At 38.4% G+C, this 19,385-nt stretch overlaps 1 protein-coding gene across 11 annotated transcripts in view; it reads right to left on the bottom strand.

Moving 5' to 3' along the window:
- Positions 1–19,385, bottom strand: part of GRIP1 (glutamate receptor interacting protein 1) — a 330,769-nt gene that overhangs the window by 86,136 nt on the left and 225,248 nt on the right. Inside the window, exon 3 of one of the 11 annotated variants that reach the window (XM_037389519.1) lies at positions 23–102. The exons of the other annotated variants lie outside the window; for them this stretch is intronic. Within the exon in view, the coding sequence (XP_037245416.1) occupies positions 23–44 (22 nt within the window). The 5' untranslated portion in view covers positions 45–102. The remainder of the gene's footprint in view (positions 1–22; positions 103–19,385) is intronic. 11 annotated transcript variants of the gene reach the window in all.

Below are 19,385 nucleotides of genomic sequence, written 5' to 3'. Positions count from 1 at the left end.
CAGAAAGAACAGATGTGATTACCTGCATCTGAGCATGTAGACATGTTGCATAGCTGTAGAAGACACTATGGACCAAAATGCTGCTTTCGGTTTTATAAAAACCTGCAAGTATTCATAATGATTACAAGTGTTAGTCATGGTACTTACTGCAACCAAAAATACTGTACATTTGCACCCATGATGCAACCTCAGGTATACTTTGCCAGTGTGTCACCCTTTTTTATTCAGGGTTTACTCAATTGTGAGATCTGAAGCCAAAAGGAAAATTCCCCTCTCTCCCCCACCTCCCAAACTGAATCCCTCCTTGGTACTTCTCAGTAGTACAATCTGGTTCTCAGGACCATTTCACTTTTTTTTTCTTTTTTAACAAGTAGTTTGTTAGAACATGTATACAGGACATCAACAATGCGCTGCGCACACCTAATCTTTTGCCATAGCATAATACTGCCGTGTGTTTTGATCTTTTACATAGGTTCTGCGTTTGCAATCCAATGCTGGGAAACACTCTGCTGCCTGAAGTGACATCTGGAACAGATGATCCATGCAGTGTTTTAAGCTAGCTAATGATTATACAGTTCCCTGCAACTACTGGCACGGAAAATAATGACCAGGCTTGTTCCTTCTCACCATCTATTCTGACAAGTTTCTGTATACCTCTGCCAACAGAACAGGGATCTCTAAACCTCTTTCTTCATAGGCAGGAGGGAGAGACGCGCCAACACTGTAAGGAAGTGGTGCTGTGAAATGCTCATGGCTAACGATAGATAAGGTCATCTAGAAGTACGCAATAGCTTCATTACATTTGCCCCTCTGAAAGATTTCGTAGCTTTCGTACATAAATACAGCAGGAAGAAATTAAACTACCTAAGCTGGTTTTGCTTTTAAGAGACTGCTATCCCTGGAAGTGCTCTGATCTAGCCCCATTTGATACCCCGCTCTCTCTGTTTTTCATCTTTGCTTTCTTAAATGGCACAATTACTGTTTTTATAATGCTGTACATTACATGTTTACTCATCTGCATTGCTTTGACATTATTTATTACAGACTAATCCCACGGAAGTAATCAAAATACCCAATATCAGAACAACCCCGGGACTTCATTTCCAATCCAACAAGCAACTGCATCTGTACACGTTATTCCCCAACTAACACAAGGTCAGCCTCTATTCTCTAGTAAACAAAATGCTGTTACTCTTCGTGAGTTAAAAATCAAACTAATACATGTATTACCTCACTCATAATTCATTACTTATGCCAACCAGCAAACTCCTAATTAGTTAGAAGTCTCTGAGGTCTGTTCTTTCCCACATGTACTCCCACATTGCTAATAACATTAGCATAGCCAGCATCAGAAGGGAAGGCAAAGAAGTTACTTCCAGATTTCTTGTAATTTATGAGTAAAACAGGAATTGAATTTACAAGTCTTTTCCTTAGTGGTAAACTGAATACAGAACATGAGCTTAAGAAACATCTTCTTACTCCATAACCGTTTATGAAGTATCAAATACCAGAACACCACTCCTGCAGTACAGCTCTGTGATATAAAGCAAATGAATTATTCTAAAATGAAACTGTGTGAAGATGGTTCCAAGTGTATAAAAAGCCCAAATCAATACCATTTTACATTTCAGCTGGAGAAATGCACTGGTGAACTTCTTCCCCTCCTACCATTAACAACTCAGGCAGCACTCGACAAAACATGGCTCCCATTGGGTCCTGCCTTCCCTCAGCCTGGGGAGGGTTTTGGGACTGCCCTGGGGCTTCCATCCCTTCCTGCTGCGGCAGGGGCAATCCTGGGCACACGCCTGTCTGCGCTGCACCAGTTGCCCTACAGCTTTGCTGGCATCTACTTCCCTGCAGTATGGGGCTCAGGAATCCTGCCGAGTACTGGGGATGGGCTCAGCAAAGGGAGTGCACACACGGAGACTTGTACACACATGCAGACGTAAGATGGAAAAGAGGTTCTGCTCCAAAGAGCTTCATTTAGATCTCCAGCCCTGTAAGGTGCAGCATACACAGCAGCAGAACCCTAAAGAAAACACTATGCTGCTATTGTTTTCTATATTCCTGGTCTGGATGCTTCTCTTAGGTTTGTTGCTGCAATACCATAACTGTGTGTGCCTGACTTGCAGCAGGTTCAGCTGGTGTTAACAAAACTATGATCTGCCCTGCAACCCAGTAGAGCACAGGGATACTCAACATAGCACAAGAAAACTTTGAGGATAAGCAGGTACTCAAATACAAGACTGGGTAAATCTTACTGTAAGATGATGAATAAATGGAACAACTTGTAGATATGTAAAACGCAAGAAACACCATGTCAAATTAATTCTTCTTCAAGGAAAATAGCATCATGGTAAAGCTTCTAGAATTTTATACATGATCTGACTTTTTGTAATTGCCTACCTTTTGATGTATGTAAATAACATGCTTTAATGAATAAAAAGCACGGAAAATAAATTGACTCATGAGATTTCTGAACTTGGAATATATTTACTTCCTCAAAAAGAAAATTAAACTACAGAAGAGATTTTTTCACAGAACAACATTTGAAAGCTGAGAGAACTCTTCCGAAGTTTCATCACCTATTTTCTCTATTCCTATAATTTTATATCTTAAATTACATATTAAAGTAAAACTGAAAAAGATTTGCCCCCATTCCAGATACTGAGTGTCTTTTCTGTCCCTTCTGTGAAAAATTCATTTTAAAATCCAAGAAAATGCCTAAAATCTGTAAGATCAGTTCAAGTGCTTGTATCCTCCACCTAGTGAATGAGTTTGCTCAGTGCAGCAGGGACAGGGCATAAATGGAACTTAACCTGAAAGTAAAAAAAACCAAACTTGCTGTTATTGATAATTTCCTACCAAAAGACACACATAATCAATAAGTAAGTAACTGGGAAGTCTGTTGAAAATACAGTCAATGCTGTCCTTGTATGGATTTTCCTTGTATGTCAGCAGAAATTCTGCAGAGGAAACATTTTGCTTTACATCCCAGTAGGCATCTCACAGCTTAATAAAAAATCACATAAAGATGAAGTCAATTCTTAGGAAACAGATAGCAGTTTGTTATACTGAGGACATCACATCTACTCAGTGTTCCAAGACCTGCGGGTAGGTGTATATCTCCAAGTGTGACAAGAGGGATGCCCAGAGATGATGAATGCTACATTCCTTGTTGCCCTTTTCCTGACTAGCTGTCACTAGCCCCTAAAACACCTAGATTTTTATTAAAAACAGGCAAAGAAAACAACATAGGTGAAGAGAATCTGAAAACATGAAGCTGACCATAACCTACTCTGTGCCTCTCCTCCAGCCTGTGGAGCAACAATCCTCAAACCAGTCCTAGTTCAGAACCCAGCAACCCACAGCAGAAGACAGATTGGTATGAGGTGCATCAAAGCACATCTACAAAGCACAACATGCTGCAGATACCACCAGGACTGTAAATGTAAAACGTCACCAACGCAAGCCGCCTTGGGCTGGCAGCTAGGCTAATGTGACTCTGGTAACTTTGTACAGGTGAAATGTACCATCTTCAGTGAAAGCAAGGGAGATGGGCAAGGCTCAGGCACTTGCAAAGCTGCCAACAACAGACTTGTTTTTTACCAACAGCTATTTTGGTTGTGTACAGGGCATTACACAATCTTTTTTTTTTTCCTTTTTTTTTTTTTCCCCCAGCTACAAGAGCATCTAAAAGATGATTTTGCCACTGCAGAAATATTATCTAAAAGACAAGTATCTTCCACTAGTACTTATAAACTGGAAAAAATCTGTCTGTTGCCTGGCCTAGGCATAACATAGAAAAGCAAATAATGATATTTTATGATCAGCCACAGGTTGTGATATACAGGATGTGATCACATAACTCTCTGAAAACACCAGGTCTGCAGGACACGGCAGCACAGTTCACATCTGTGTTCACTGGTTTCTCACCTAAAATGAGCTTAGTTCTTGCACTATTTGGTTTTGGGTACTTTTTTCATATTCTAAGGCACAGAAAGGAATATCCTGACAGCCAGCTCTCTCTAAACCAAATCTGAGGCGTACAGTAGTCGTTGTCTTCAATTTAACATCAAGCACTAGCATCACATTTGAAACTGTTTATAACTAAAGGATTAGAAATTAATATAAATATCCCAAACCTGAAATCAAATAACCAACAACTGAAAGGCAGCAACAGACAAAAAATGCCTCTTCATTCTTAATGACAAGAACCTCATCAATTTCTTAGCAGAAGAATATTGGACGAAACACCTGATATACAACACAGTTACCTACACACACCACAGTAACTTCAGTAATTACATTTCAGGAGTGAAATTGTTAGTAGGACCATAGGAATAAGACCTTTTCTACAAAAACAACTGCTCTCTGTGAGTGTGATAGAGGATAAACTTACAATCAGCTGCTGGAGAACTGTACTTCATTTTTTACAGTGTCCAGAGTTAAACCATTATTACCTTCCACAGGCTTAACATTTCCATCCCACAGCCTACAGGGCAGTTACAACAAGCTGCCCCAGTGCTTCTCCGTCAGCAGCACAGCCATGCTACCAATGGCATGTGTTCAAGATCCGACATCCAGCTTGTGTCTGAACCCACCCTTTGTAGACAGGAGTGGTAGAAAATTTTTGCCAGAAAATGAGAAAATGGCATGGCGTGGTGTAAATCAGTTCTCCCAGAGAAGCAGCCTCATAGAGCAATGGTAAGAATGATCGCTGTACAGCAAACTTACAAGGATGGTGTCTTATGAGGATGCAAAAAAGGCTGCTCTGAACTTAGAGGGAAAAGCGGTCCATGGAAGCAGCTCTGTAAGAAGCAGAGAGGTTTCTCCAGGCTAACTGCAGCAGATATGCAGGCTAAGGTGGGAGCTGAATGGCCACGTGGCTAGCAGCTTCTCCAAGCAAGACAAGCGCTGGTGAGGGAACAACAGCCTTTTTGGTCCTCTGGATAGTCCTGCTTGCAAAAACTGCACAACAAAATACAGTTTTCAAGGTTGTTTTTTATTTATTTATTTACTTGTTTGTTTGTTTTTGGTTTTTTTTAGTTTGCTTTTGTTCACAACTGAGTTGCACAATAATGCCAGAAAACCACAAATCAAGAATACATGTTGATACTCAAAATATTCCCAAACATTCCAAGCACTAGCAGCCTAAAATTATTCATGATGTTACTCTGACAGATACTGCACATTCAAAGAGATCAACTTGAGTCATCTCAATACAGATGACGTCATCTGATTCTTCTAAGAACTGGGGGCTACTAGGAATCTTTGTCAGTGACCACTTCTGAATTTTTCTCTCTGTAGTTCGTTTTTCAGCCTACATCAAGGACAGAAAATGTATCAGGCCACAAACAGTGAGAACAACAACTAGCCCTTCCCTCTCTACATTTTCTTGAGATGGCTAGTAACAAAGCTTACAGAGGAATAAAATGAATGCAACTAGTAAGGAGATATGTAAAAACAATTTTTTTTTCATCCCATCTAGTTTTGGACTGTGTGGGAGAGACCAGTGGTGGGGAAGGGCAAAATCACAGCCACTGAGAAAATGTTTAAAACTGCCACGCCTTTTGGACGTTTTTTTTATTTTTAATGTATCTTTCTTTAATTTTTTGCTCGTGTGTTTCCTTTTTTCTTAATTTGTCTGGATGTCCATAAAGGTGGAATGTAATACAATGCAGAACATCTGCACAGAAGGAATTTAAAACATACAGGTTTTATAATCCCCTATTATAGGTAAAGAATCAAATTACAAGCTTGAATTCTTCTAAGTATATTGAAGAACAATCAACATATTTTAATTAAAATGGATTTAGAAAGTAAGATATGTTTCAAGTGTAAGTGTCAAAAATAATAGAATTACTGTTCATAATCCATGAGCAAATTTTGGCAGAAAAATTAAATTAGAGGAAAAATTATTAATAAAATTATAGAATGTTACAATATTTAGCTTTAGTAAATATGAATACTTTAATATATTAGTGTAAGAAGATGCAGGTTCAGTGGAACCACAACAACAAAACTTTTTCTTTTTTTTGCATTATTACCTACAAAAAAGATGTTTTTATCCCTGACATGCCACCTTGCAACGGGGTTGGAAAAAAGATGCAGTGTGAACTACAAACTTGCTCAATGATGTAGTTCAGTTAAAGCACATTTATTCCTTGAGCTAGCTGCAAAGTTCTAGTGTTTTCATTGACAGTTTTCTTTGGGAGAGTGCCTACACTATCTGTTGATCACTACCTGGATGCCTGAAGATTTGCAATGATCAACTTCCTTATCTTCAGATAAGGATCCGTTCCACCTTGAGGCACTTGCTGGGTTTCAGTAATTTTTTCTGCTTCCACATTATCTGTGGTGGCAGTCGAATTCCCGACCATGAGTGGAGCCCAAAGCAGCTCACCGCACTGTCAAGGTGGAGCTTTCTGAAGAAAGGACACGGGAGGGTAGGGCAAAACAAGCATGATGATGAATGACTCCATGGTCTCAGCCTTCACAACCTCTTCAACAGGGCTTTCCAGAGCTGAAACCTCTTTACTCCCACACAATGTCATTTTTTTCTTGGGTGGGGAATGGGTAGTAGAAGGTACTTTTGAGCTAAAGCTTCACCCATAGTTATCTCAAATTCCTATCTCCCACATGAAACAAGCATCCACTTAAAAAAATTCCACTTCCTGCTGTAAGCAACCAAGTCTTAAACTCAAGAATGGCTTGTGCATCAGCAGTGCTACCCTGAACACCTCTGTATGTCTCTGTTAAACACTATTGATGAAGAAAGGACAGAGCTCCACAACAACATCAGTGTTCTCTAGATTTCTGTTTGACTTGGATGAAAGCTTCAGTAACCCTCCACCATTGCTAGTGGAAATTCTGCTGTGCAGAACAGCACAGAGCTTTGACACTGATGTGGTATTTTGATTTATAAAACTTCTTCCCATAATTCTGATGGATTCATTTCCAACTTCCTCTCCATTTCCTTTATCGAGAAATTAGCACCAAGAGAACTCTTGCTAATTAGTGTTTATTTGTACTAAGGTAACACTATGCACAGAAGTGCAGCCTGACTGTTCCAGTTTCTCAGCTTTTTAGTTACCAAAATGGATCAGACAGGATTGATTACAAGATTGACTGCATTTGTGCATTTCAAGGCAGGAAGGAACCACTGAGAACAATTCTCTCCCTGATCTCCTCAGTGATACAAGCAGAGAAACATGATATAGCGATATCTGCAGCTACAGATTACCTTTCAGAAAGACATGCAACAGGGTTTTGAAAGCATCATGTGATGGAAAATCTGCTATGTGCAGAGGTAATTTCTTTCTGAATTGGGAGTAGACAAGCCTTCAAGATGAAGATCTCATTATACTACCACGATCACACTCACAATTTCCCTGCAGATACAGAGCTGTAACCTCTAATCAAATCACCTCTTAATCTTCTTTCTATTTTAGATTAAACACTGCCTGAATTGCTTAGGTTTTTGCCATTTAAGACATGTTTTGCAGTTTCTTCCAATGTTTCAACATCCTGCGGCCAGCGGGTAAGATTTAGCAATAGTGCTGTTAGATCCCATTTCTCCATTTGCACTGTCATTTATTTTTACTAAACATACTTTCAATTGCCTGTCATGGTCTACAGTTGCTATATAATTTAACATTTTAGTTAGTACAAAACATCACTTTTCCTTTTTATGACATGGAGCTGAGGATCACTAGTGTCATGGCAAAACCGAAGCAGTAAGGATCAGAAAAGGCGGAAGTAACTGTGTCGCTCCTTCTTAGATAAACTACTGTGCTGGCATTCAAATAACGGATGGTGAATTTTCAAATATATATTATGACAACTGAAATTTGGAGGAATGGGCCTGTAGAACTTTTCCTAGTATTTGGATTAAGGAGCAGATACTTTAAGCTTTTAGGGGTCATATACCTCTCTGTAGAACATGCAAAGTTGAATGAAATGCACACCCTATTGTTCTGCTTGGTAGTACTGACGGAGATTTGGCATAACAAAAGGGTTTATCAAAGTCTCTGTGAAAGATTAGAAAATCCTTAGAAAAATGAGAAAATATGAAAACAATTGAGAATGACTGAGAGAAAAGGAAAATGGGAATGGATAGTTCCTACAGATTTCACCTTTTGTCCTTTGTGCTCAGTCATCAGACACCTTTATGGTTTGTTTACTCTCTGCCTTTGTGGAAAACCACAACCCAGAAATGCCCACTTTTGGAAGACAGCAGTGACAGAATGCATAGCTATGGGTGTTTAAAAAAAAGTGACTCGTTCTTTTTCCATACTTTAGTCTGATACAAAACTTAAGTTAGAAAGATGGCTTAGAGGGGAATTTTATATGCACCACCTGACAAATAGGACACACTGAATTTTTTTATAGATGTTTACAGTAGAAGAAAAATGCCTGTGACAAAAAGACCATTAACTTACTCAACATTCAGGATGAAGAAAGAAATATAGTTAAAGCCAAAGGAAAAGCAGGGTTAAAGAACTACAAAATAAACTTCGGGTTTATATTAAAATTTGCCAAAATACAGGAATATTGATGACTTTAGCTATCAATAAGCATTTATAATCCACAAAGATTTACTATCCCTGTAAACGAAGTTTGCCAACAGGAAAAAGAAAGGAAAAGAAGTCAAGGAATAATTCAGGCATTTCTTGGCTCCTAACCTGAGCTCTGTAAGTCTCTAATCAATCTCTATACTTACTCCCGAAGGTTTAATGTATGCATAATGAACTAATGGTGAAGAGGAATGAAGACAGATGCCTTTATTTGCATGAACTAACTTATTACACAGTCAAGCTTGCTGACGAAATCACTGCAGAGGAACAGTAAAATGCAGAGCTTCAAGAATGTACTGATGTAATTTCTTCTGTCATCTAAACTGCCAGCATATGCCACAGAATTAGCACAGAAACCGAAATAGCATCACCTCAGCACCTAGTAATATTGCGTGCATTACCTGTGAGACAATAGGAACATTCTACATCTTCAAGTCACTTCAGGAAGCTGTGTGCAGGACTTTGCAAAAATCTGAACGTAGCATCAATGTAAGAGGCTTGTATTATCCTGGAGCAGTCTTATTATTGTATGCTGCAGGATATCAAAAGACTTTGCTCCGTCAAACTCCAAAATGTGATGCATGTTTCATAGGAAAGTTTTTTGACTTTTCTTTCAAGATTTCATCTTACCCTCCAGAAACTTCAGGTGAAAATAAAGACAATTACACCTACCTGCCTCTCCAAAAATATTAAGACATGCTAGCTGTGTATTCTGGTTCACATCTACTTCCAACACACATCTTGTTCACTGTGTCTTGCAATGTCTTTCTCTCCTTCCAGTGACCAAAATGTTAAGATGCAGACAGACTGGCAAGTGCCTCTATGAATTGAAGAAATAGCTAAAATCTTCAAATAGACTGTAACAGATAAAGATTCAGCTAAATAGTACTACCTGGAGGCTTCAATGACATTTTTAATTTCAAGCAAAATGCAACGTACAGAATCTCAACATTGATGCAAACAGGAAACTGCTAACACAACTCAAAGCATACCTGTTGAAAATATGCACCTATTTTAAAGTAAGATTGTCTGTGAAAAAGAGCTGTCATTTAATGAAGGCTGTTCTGAAAAAGGAAACTGCCTGTCTGTGAGCACTTCTTCAGTTTGCTGACTCCAAGCAAACAACTCGGAAGATGTGACTGTCCCTGTTTCTTTCCTCCTCTGCTGTTAAAGGACATACTGTCAGGTTTTTGTAAGAAGATACTTATATCCTAAAGATTTTTAAGTTTACAAAATCACCTAAGGAACCTACCAGGCCTCTCTCTTAATACAGAGGCCTCAGCACAAAGATACTCTGTTATCATTTACAGTAAAATTTGCTAACCAGAACTAGAGGAAAAACTAAAGGAAAAGTGTAGTTTCACATTTGATATGGTTCCAGTTTGGCATAAAACTTCTGAAAGTTACACACACAAGTACATTCTGAAACTTTTTCTTCTCCAGATATACCAACATGTGGTGTTTTTGAAATTAAATAAACTTCTGCGCCCTGTGACCTGTATCTTTTTAGTTCACTGCTGCTTACCTGGGCTGCTCCTATCTGTATGCCATGCTGCATGCCCAGAAGCCTGGAAAGGCTGGGGTCCCCACACCAGAGTAGTTCATGAGCAGTTCAGTTACCCTTCATCAATGGATTTATGAACTAAGCCAGGTTTAATAAATTGATGCTTTTCAGCTGAGGTCTGCATCCCCGGGAAATTTCCATCAAGATCAGGCACTGAGCATCCGGCAATTGCCATTCATTTCACCTGAAAAGAACAGTGCTCAAATCTTCCTTTTTCTTTGTATTACTACACTGCTAAATTGCTTTGAAAAATTGTGAGGCTCACTCGTGACTAAAGCAATCACAATGGCTTAAGTCATATGCTGCTTTGCTATCCCAAGTACGGTATCAAATGCAGCAACCTGAACTAGATGGATTCCTTAACTCCCATTTCAGCCACTTTAATGCAAAAAAGCACCATGACTAGTTCTTTAGAAATGTAAAGAACTAATGCCCCACCTTGGTTTTTCTGTGGCAGGATAACACTTCGACAGTAACAACAAACTATTAAATTTGCTTTCTTTTAACCCATTAGTTCCTGGCAAATAAACCAACCAGAGATCTAATTACAGTATCAAATTTTGCAGCTCTAGTTTCTGAAATTTTTCAGGATGTCACTCCAGTCCTTAACTTCTATCAAGATACTCAGACTTAACAGCTTTGTTTTTTTCTAACTTACAGCCTATTCTATAATTTAGGCATACATATAAAGGATATCATTAGGTCAAACATGCAGCCATGTTTAGCATTTCTGCCATTTTTATAACATCACTTACCTCAGCACTGTTAATGGGAGTGCATCATACCAGTCTGAAGGTACCTTACAGAGCTAAGATTTACACCAGCAAAGAACATCCGGCATGATAGGATCTGTTTTTACTTGTAAGTATGCAACAGTTCATTAAAATGGCCAGAAAGATTAGCACAATCTATAGGCACAATTTGGGATTTCCTAAGGAGAGCAGGAGAGGCTGCTGATGGTACCTAATACGCAGAGCTATTTATCTGAACTGGAGAATGTGGAAGAATCACTAACAGTACATGCTTCTAGACAGGATCTATCTTAATACCCAGAATTCAGCCTATTCTGAAAGTCACCTCCTCCGAGATTTTCTTGACTGAAAATAGATGGGAAAGGTGATTTACGTCTGAAAAAAACTAACCAATAAACACTTTTGCCCTAATTTTTTCTCAGCATTTGTAAAACATGGTCAACCATTGCACGGATTTTTCTTCTAAGCTCACTCTGCATAAATGTCTTGCAGGTTCTACCTACAAAATCCTTTTCTACTAAGGGCAGATTTACATTAAATAAATGTTCCCAACATGACTATGTAAGTGTGGTTATAATGTCAAACCCTCCCAGCAGAGATGAAGTCATAATGGGGGAAAAAAGCAGCCAAAAAAATTTGGAACAATTTGTCAAGCAAAAGGAGACAGCACTTCTGTGCTGTTGTCATTTTGCTCACCCTATGATGGGCACAAAGCCCATAATAAAGCTTTACTTATTTAGAAATACTGCAAAATTCATACTTTCAACCAACACAGCCTCACCAGGAATATTTCCCAGGAAACACATAGTTTATACATCTTACAGAATGCCTGTAATAAGAGTCTTTGCTCTGGATTTTCTTTTCCTTCTTGGTTTAGCAAACACTAGAGCAGCTTATCTTCAGGCCTTAACAGGTCTGCATTCATTAAATTTTTCCTGAGTGAAGATCCAGAGCTTATGATGAAGATAGAACAGCCTAATGTTAACTGCTACCACCTGGTAAGAATATTTGGTATAGTTTTGAGTTTATAATGTTTAATTTTAAATCATACATGCATAAGAAAAATACAAGATGATGCCTTGGTATCTTCTGATCCCCATGTATTGACTACTAGTCAATGATATCTTTATAGAGTAGTGCGTATATTAAAATGTGCGCCGGATCAGTACATAAAATGTTCTAGACTCTACTCCAACTCTGTACACTGAGAAAACTGAGACTAAAATATATCCACACTGAGACTCCCAACACCCTTAACTCAAGAGCAAGAAAAGCACATCTTACCATACATTAGAATCACATCCATCTATACACCCTAGCTGGCTAGCACTTAAGCTAGACTGGCTGACTTAAACAGCTTGTCTATTATTTTCTGTAGTGTAGGATTAAGTAAATGGAACTCCATGATTTTTATTATGTTCTTATCCACTATATGCTCTCTATTGCACCATTACCTTTTGTTAGTAGCTAAGGAATAAGGCTCTCTGATGTTAACGGTCTCATTGGAGTTAGGTACCATCCTTATCGTAAAACTGCAGAAATGCCTTACAAGGCATCTGGTTTTGTAGCTACAAGTTTGTAGTGATTTACAAATATGCTTGCTAAATTTTCAATTCCAGAACTAATGGCATATCTTTTAGCCAGAACTTAACCTGAAAACTTTTTGGAAGAGCACCTGTTTTTACCCCTATATGTTCCATGGAATATGTTCCATGCAAGTTATTTAGAAAATACTATTAATTTCAATTGTACTGCAGCATTAGTTATTCTTGCTATACGTGGTCTATTTTGTTGCCATCTTGGTCTAATAGAAAGACTTCCCTATACAACCCCTATCAATTTTTACTTCTCCCATTTGCTTACATAAGTAATATTTCAGGGATCAATATTCACACTGTGTTACCAGGTATGATCACTCATGGTTTATCAGTGACATCCAAAATTCAGGTGCAGCATGTGTCTCTCATTTTTCCATGACACTGGGTTTTTACTACCTCAAAGGTCAATGCTCATTTTCTATATCATTTATCTGACAAGTATTCAGGGTCACAATGTCATCTAATATGGGAAGAAGGTCTTGGCAGGATCTTGTCTCACAGTTAACTATTAAGCCAGGCTCACTTTGCTTCACTGATAAAATCAATTAGCACTGAAGACTGGCACTTGTTCCTGCTTGGACTGGTAATCACAGTGCCCTTCCACCAATGTTTTCTGTGAATAAGAAGACTTAAATCTCCTGATTTTGGTCTTGTTGCTATTTTCTCCTATTAAAATACTTTTTGTTTTGCTTTCTGTACTGTTTTCATTTTGTTAATAAGTGAGAAATACTGGAGTCTTCTTTATGTATTTATTCATACTTTAGTAGATCCCCAAAACCATACAGATACAAAGCGAGAACAGTATCTGCAGTTTGGACAAGGGCAGTAAAGAAAAAAACCAAGCATCTGTATTCTACTAAGCTCATCACCTACAAAGTTAATAAAGCCTCTCACTGTATTAATGTAAGAGATACAAATGGATGTGCGCACCTATATATTAAAAAAGTCAACAAGTGCCCAGTAAATTAATTATGAAATTAATGTAGACATAAAGAATTTAGGAACCCTGACAAGCGATCAAAACTCTCACTGGCCAGAATAATTAATGCAAACCATTAATATATAAACAAGACAGTTCTACAGAGCAGTACTTAGCAGTATTTAGTGAAGTAGTAACCGTCACTTGGATGCTTTATCACCTTCTTGTGATAGGATTCAACAAGATCATTAGTAACCAAAGAGAGGGCAGAAGAGTCAGAAAGAGCTTTTGGAATAGTTAAATAAACATGCCTGGGAACAGAAGACCCCTGAAGCACAATTTGTTTACTTTAACAAAGGGAAGATTAAATGGTGATTTCATAATGAAGTGCCTATAAAGGATGAAGTGAATTTTGATGAAACACAACTCTTATCACAAATTAGGTGAAGCTGAAGCTAGCATACTCAAGCCAGAAACAAAAGCAGTGAGGCTAATTGATCGCAAAAGGCTGCGATGGGTTTTGTATCACTAGCGACCTTAAGTAGACTGAATGTTCTTCTAAAATATAATTCAAATATAAGTCGAGATATAAATAAATTCTGGGAAGTTGCATGTTTAGTTCAGATGGTCACCAACGCCTCTACTGGCACATGAACTCTGTGTAAATTCACAATAAATACAGCAAAACCTGAAAGGACAAGCTCTTTGTTCTTACCACTGCAATTTTAAAAAGAAAGGAAACAACAGCTAGTTCATAATGACGCTGTAATTAACTTGTGGTCTTACAGCTCCTACACAAAACAGACATGTCTAACTCTTTCATGCTACACTATAAGGCACAGTTTTGTATCTCCGTCTGCCCCACACACCAAGGATGTGATGATGAAGATACACAAGCACCAAAATCTCTTTTCCTCTTTTCATTCTAAGAAGTGAATAGAAAGCATGAAAATGCTACAGAACAAAGAATTAAAGAAACAACCCCTTCTCTACCCATGAAACACTTAAAACCACTTCATATTGGCAAAATAGATAAATAGTTTTGTAACAAAACAAAAAAAATATTACATTTTGATGTAAAAGTCAAGGTTTACATTGAGAACTAGCAGCATTGACCCACAGTTGAAAAGAAGAGGTCGAGCCACTATCCTGATCTGGGATAGCATATTTTGGTGTGACAAGAGTTGTTACCTTGGTAGATGATGTATCAGTTCCTTGCTATCTTGATGCTCTGAATTAATAATTACTGCAGAAACTGAATGGGAGATTCAAAAATATGGATGGAAAGCATGCATTAACTCATTTAAAGAGGTATTAGGAAAATACATTAGGAATATCATTAAAAAAATCAAGTTAATTATCTATAACTGTAAGAAAAAAAGAATTTCTTTTGCCAGCCACAGGTGTCTGCATACAGCATTGTGGGACATCAGATTTTTGAAAGACAGCAATGCTCTGCTAGGTCAGAATAACAGCCTTATGCAGTTCTGCTCCATCTTGGAAAACAAGAAAATGAGGTCCTGTTTAGGGAAAGAATGACAGCCTGCCTACTTTGTCCAGTTCAGTCCTGCCACAGTTCCCCAGCATCCAGTACCGTCACATTAGAGGGTTCATCACGCCTCAATCTTTATAATATTTACATATTAATCTCTTGCCAATTAATTTCTTCAGTTCCTTTTGAATCCACTGATTCAGTCTGCATTTGTGAGTATGCTGCTTAGTCTTCCTCTCTAGTGATACTGCATCCAGGAGGATTGTCTCGATTGAATAAAGCAGATATCACTTTTTCTGTTGAATACACATTTTTGCCCCAATACTGGACTGATAATACTAGAGATAGGAATGTCTAAATAGATTTTCATCCAAGAGAAGAAGGTATTGTCTGAATTTTTTAAAATACATTTCCTCACTTCTGAACAGACTGGGGAACCTGAGCATTCCTCATGGATCTCTTTCTCATGTAATATCCTTTTTTCTGAAGATGCCCCCAGCTGTGCTATCCTGTGGAAATGTAGTGGTTTTCAAGGGGTCAATATCAAGCTTTATCTTCTCAGTTACCTAAAACAACAAAACACCTCTGGTAGCTGTAATGGGCTGTTCTACTCCACAATGGACAGTCAAAGTAAGGTTTCACGAGAGAAGCGTTTTACAACTTCTTGTGGACATCTGAGATTATTGGGGTTGATGAGTCAATCCCAATAATCTCTGGATAGAGTCAGGAACGGACTGTGATCAGTTGCACAGTCACAGAGTTAGAGATCTCCCTGTGCTTGTCACCTCTTGCCATGACCCTCAATGAGCACATGGCTTTCCTTCCTCTTTCCACACTCAACCACCCTTGTCCAGCTTCTCTTTCCGTGACTATGCCTCCACACCTCACTTTCAAGCCTAGTCTTGATCATCTTTGTTTGGCTTTTCCCAGTTTCTCCCTCCTCATATGCTAGGGAAAAACTTCAGCTGGAATAATATATTACATTTTATTTTGAAGGACTGAAGTTTTGAAGGACTAAAGAGGAAGGAAAAAAAAGGTTAAATTATATTAGACTAAATCAAAATACCCATAAAAGAAGGTGTTTGATACCTTCAGCAACAAATCCTGCTATTTGCTGTGCCCATAATCAACTTTTATATAGAAATGAAAATAGTTTAAAGATATTTAACTTTTCAGACCTCATATCAGTTGGATATTTGAAAAAGTGCATGCTCCTTATGTACAGTATTGCATTTAATGCATTTTCTTCCTCATTCACGGTGAAAGGCATGGAATTAGATTGTTCCCTATTCTAATCCTTTCCAATATAAAAAAGCACTAGCATGTAACAGACCCATACAGAAAATGTATAAATACATAATTAGTGATCTTGTTTAGGTAAGAACTCAGTGGGCTTTTTTTCCATTTTTGAGGAAAGCCACGTTTCTTTTGGGTTTATCTGTGTATGAACCATGTTTACACGAATGATATATATGAAATTATTCCAACAAAGTTATTTTGGTTCAAGGGAGGGAGGACAAGGAAGAAATCTTACTTCTTTCAGTACTAAATATGTGAGAGCAAATTCAGGAATTTCCAATGTTGATGCAAAGGAAAAGACATGTAGCTCTGCAGATGCTTCACAGACCATTTGACAAACCTTCAGCAGGTTAAACAAACACACAGGAAAGATTGTAAATGACATGGCAAGTGCAGCCTCTCATCAAACACGAAAATCAGCAAATGACTTTGCAGATATAATAAACACCTCAAGTGCAGAAAAGCTTACCTAGCCTGTGATCTGCATTTCACAGGTCAAAACACTTGCTTCCACTAGGAAATCACCCAAGATAGTTACCATAATAACTGTGACTGCAGAGGTTAGTGCTAATGGATTTCCAAATGCTAAAAATCTCTTCAGTGGCAAATCTGAGCATTCTGTACCAACTTTAAAAAGTACAAGATAAAAGTAAGTGTCTAGGAGACAAATGCAAACTGAGGGAAAAAAGTGCTTTTGCCGACACGTACTTCAGATTCCTAGCCTGGCATTTACTGACTTACGTATTATTTTCAGGCCTTACTTCTGCAATTAATTAATTTTTCTACAGTGAAAACTAAGAAAAAGGTACGGGATGATTTTTTGACAGGTTTCCTCAGGCAAATCATTCTCTTAATCTGTAAAACCAGTTAGCCAGTGAAGACTATTTAATATTTTGGTAAGGGGTAAAGGATTAGCCATGACAGCAACTGCATCTGTGAAATCAAGTGTGCTTATGAAATCTGAGGGAAGCTGAAGTCAAAGGCAAGACAGGTTTCTTTTGATGAGGCTGGGAAAGGTGATTGAGGTCAGCACCAGTTAGGCCACGAGAAGGTGGCTGCCCTGTAGCAAACGATGCAAAGGAGGCTGCTGAAGTTGGCAGCGCTCCGTCATGAAGTAACACCATCGTTCACATCTTCCGTGGTTTTACTTGACACAGGAGGCTGAAGGAATTGGACCAAGTTAACTGCAAGCACGGCAACAGCTATTTTTGAACACCCACTGTCTTGACAATGCCATATTAATCACAGAGGAAAACAAAACTGGCTCTGGAGGTGTGTTTGCACGTAGGTAAACACCTGCCCACTGAGGATGGATCAACTGTCTGGCACATTTGTCAGTCACTGTGAAGCTGACTCAGATGTTGACAGCTGAGCTACAGCAAAAATAACCTGGAAGCCATCTTCCCTCCTAAGCAGTGTCCATTTAATGAAAATTTTATCCTTGGATCACATTGAAAGTCTTTAATATTTTTTCTTAAATCCACGTTGATCGTTTTCCAGTTCCTCCTATCTGTATTACTTTCTACATTTCTCCCTTATTTTTGAGATTATCTTGCAAAAGAAAAATAATGCGTTCTATTCCAGTATTATACTATGCTGTACAGAGCTTTTCCTCATTTAAATTGTAGCATAGCACACGCAAATGTTAAATTCAGCTAATACAATTATGTATCGGCAACTCAAGCACATCATAACTGGATCACAGCTTCTGTCTCTAATTGTAATCTATCTTGGATCCTGCAATGACATATATACTTTAACTCTTAATTATTTTCTTATTTCATCACAACCTTTGCATGTTTTCCTACATATTTTTGTTTTTAGGATTGAAGAGACATTTTTATGTTACAAAACCCCTAAAATTTCAATGAAGAGAACAGAGTGGTCTTTAAACAGCTTCCAGCTGACCTACATTCAAGTTCATTAGATGTGGGCAGCAGACAAACCCCTGAGGAAAGCCACACTTGGTGTAGCCTGAGACAGAATATGACCATTTACTGCACAGCAGGGCTGTGGGTCAGGGAGGGGAAAAAAAGATACACTTTTGTGAACAGCTAAATAGCACCTGTATGTGTTCAGAGCCAAGAACCAGAAGAAAACTGCCTTATTGCTTTCTACTGACATACACATTGTGTATTTAAACATTTCAGAGCTGGAAAATTCCCAGGACATTAATTATTGTTTTTAGGAATATTGGGTGTCCTAAGCAATTACTGACGACACTACATCATACAGTAATTATGTTTTAACTATCAGCTCTGTAAATATTATCCTTGAAAAGCATTTTAAGGTTGATTTGCGTGTGTTCCCTTCTAGCCCAGTAGTTCAAAATTCAGCCTACCCTAAAATTATGTTTGTTTAACATTTCATTTTTGCATTAAAATTCCATTACCAAACTCCCCCAAAATGAGGCTTCAAAACTGCTAATAACAGCAATGCCAGAGCTTGAGCCACTGCAGAGGATGTGCTCAGGGCTGTACGTTCACTCTGTGTTTTCCCTCCAGTTTAATGGCTAGCCCTGTTTTTGAGATCAAACACTGCACTGAAATAGGAAACCTGTATTATAGCATGCTTCAAAGAATCAGGTAGTGTGGGAAGAAAGTGCAGTATTCATGCATGTACAAAGGAACTGAAAAATCTGGTCACTTTAATTTCAGACTTCAAAGTCTTGACAATTTTCCTTCAGATAAGAGTGACCAATTTTAACAACTGACCCGTTAGTACCTCCCTGCAACTGCATACAAAACTTGCAAATGACAAATAATAATAATAAATTGGTTAGAGAAAAACAAGCTCCCCATGGTGGAGAAAATGTCAAAGGAATGATTCATAACATCTAGGTTTGGTCTTTCCTGCTCTTCTCCATAAGGGTTAGCATGCGCTCATTATAAATACAGACAATTTGCCTGTTCAACAGATCAGGTATCACTGTGGAGTAGAAGGTGGCTGGAATGAGACTTGGGAAGGCGTCACAGCTCCTGTGGGTCCCTGAGGCCAGCACAGCTGGAGCGCAAGGGTTACACGGGAAGTGAAAAAACACTGAATCAAAGTCATGATGAAGGAGACAACTTCAGGGACTTTTTGCTAGGTGCGTGGAGCAGTGCAGAAGGCAGGCAGCTATGTTATTCTTTTGTCCCAGAGAAAAGGAATTTTCCTCCGTTTCAGGAAATATTCTTGCTATG

The sequence above is a fragment of the Falco rusticolus genome, chromosome 5, assembly GCF_015220075.1.
Source record: "Falco rusticolus isolate bFalRus1 chromosome 5, bFalRus1.pri, whole genome shotgun sequence".
Classification (NCBI taxonomy): Eukaryota; Metazoa; Chordata; class Aves; order Falconiformes; family Falconidae; genus Falco; species Falco rusticolus.
This window is presented reverse-complemented; position numbering and strand designations above follow the sequence as displayed.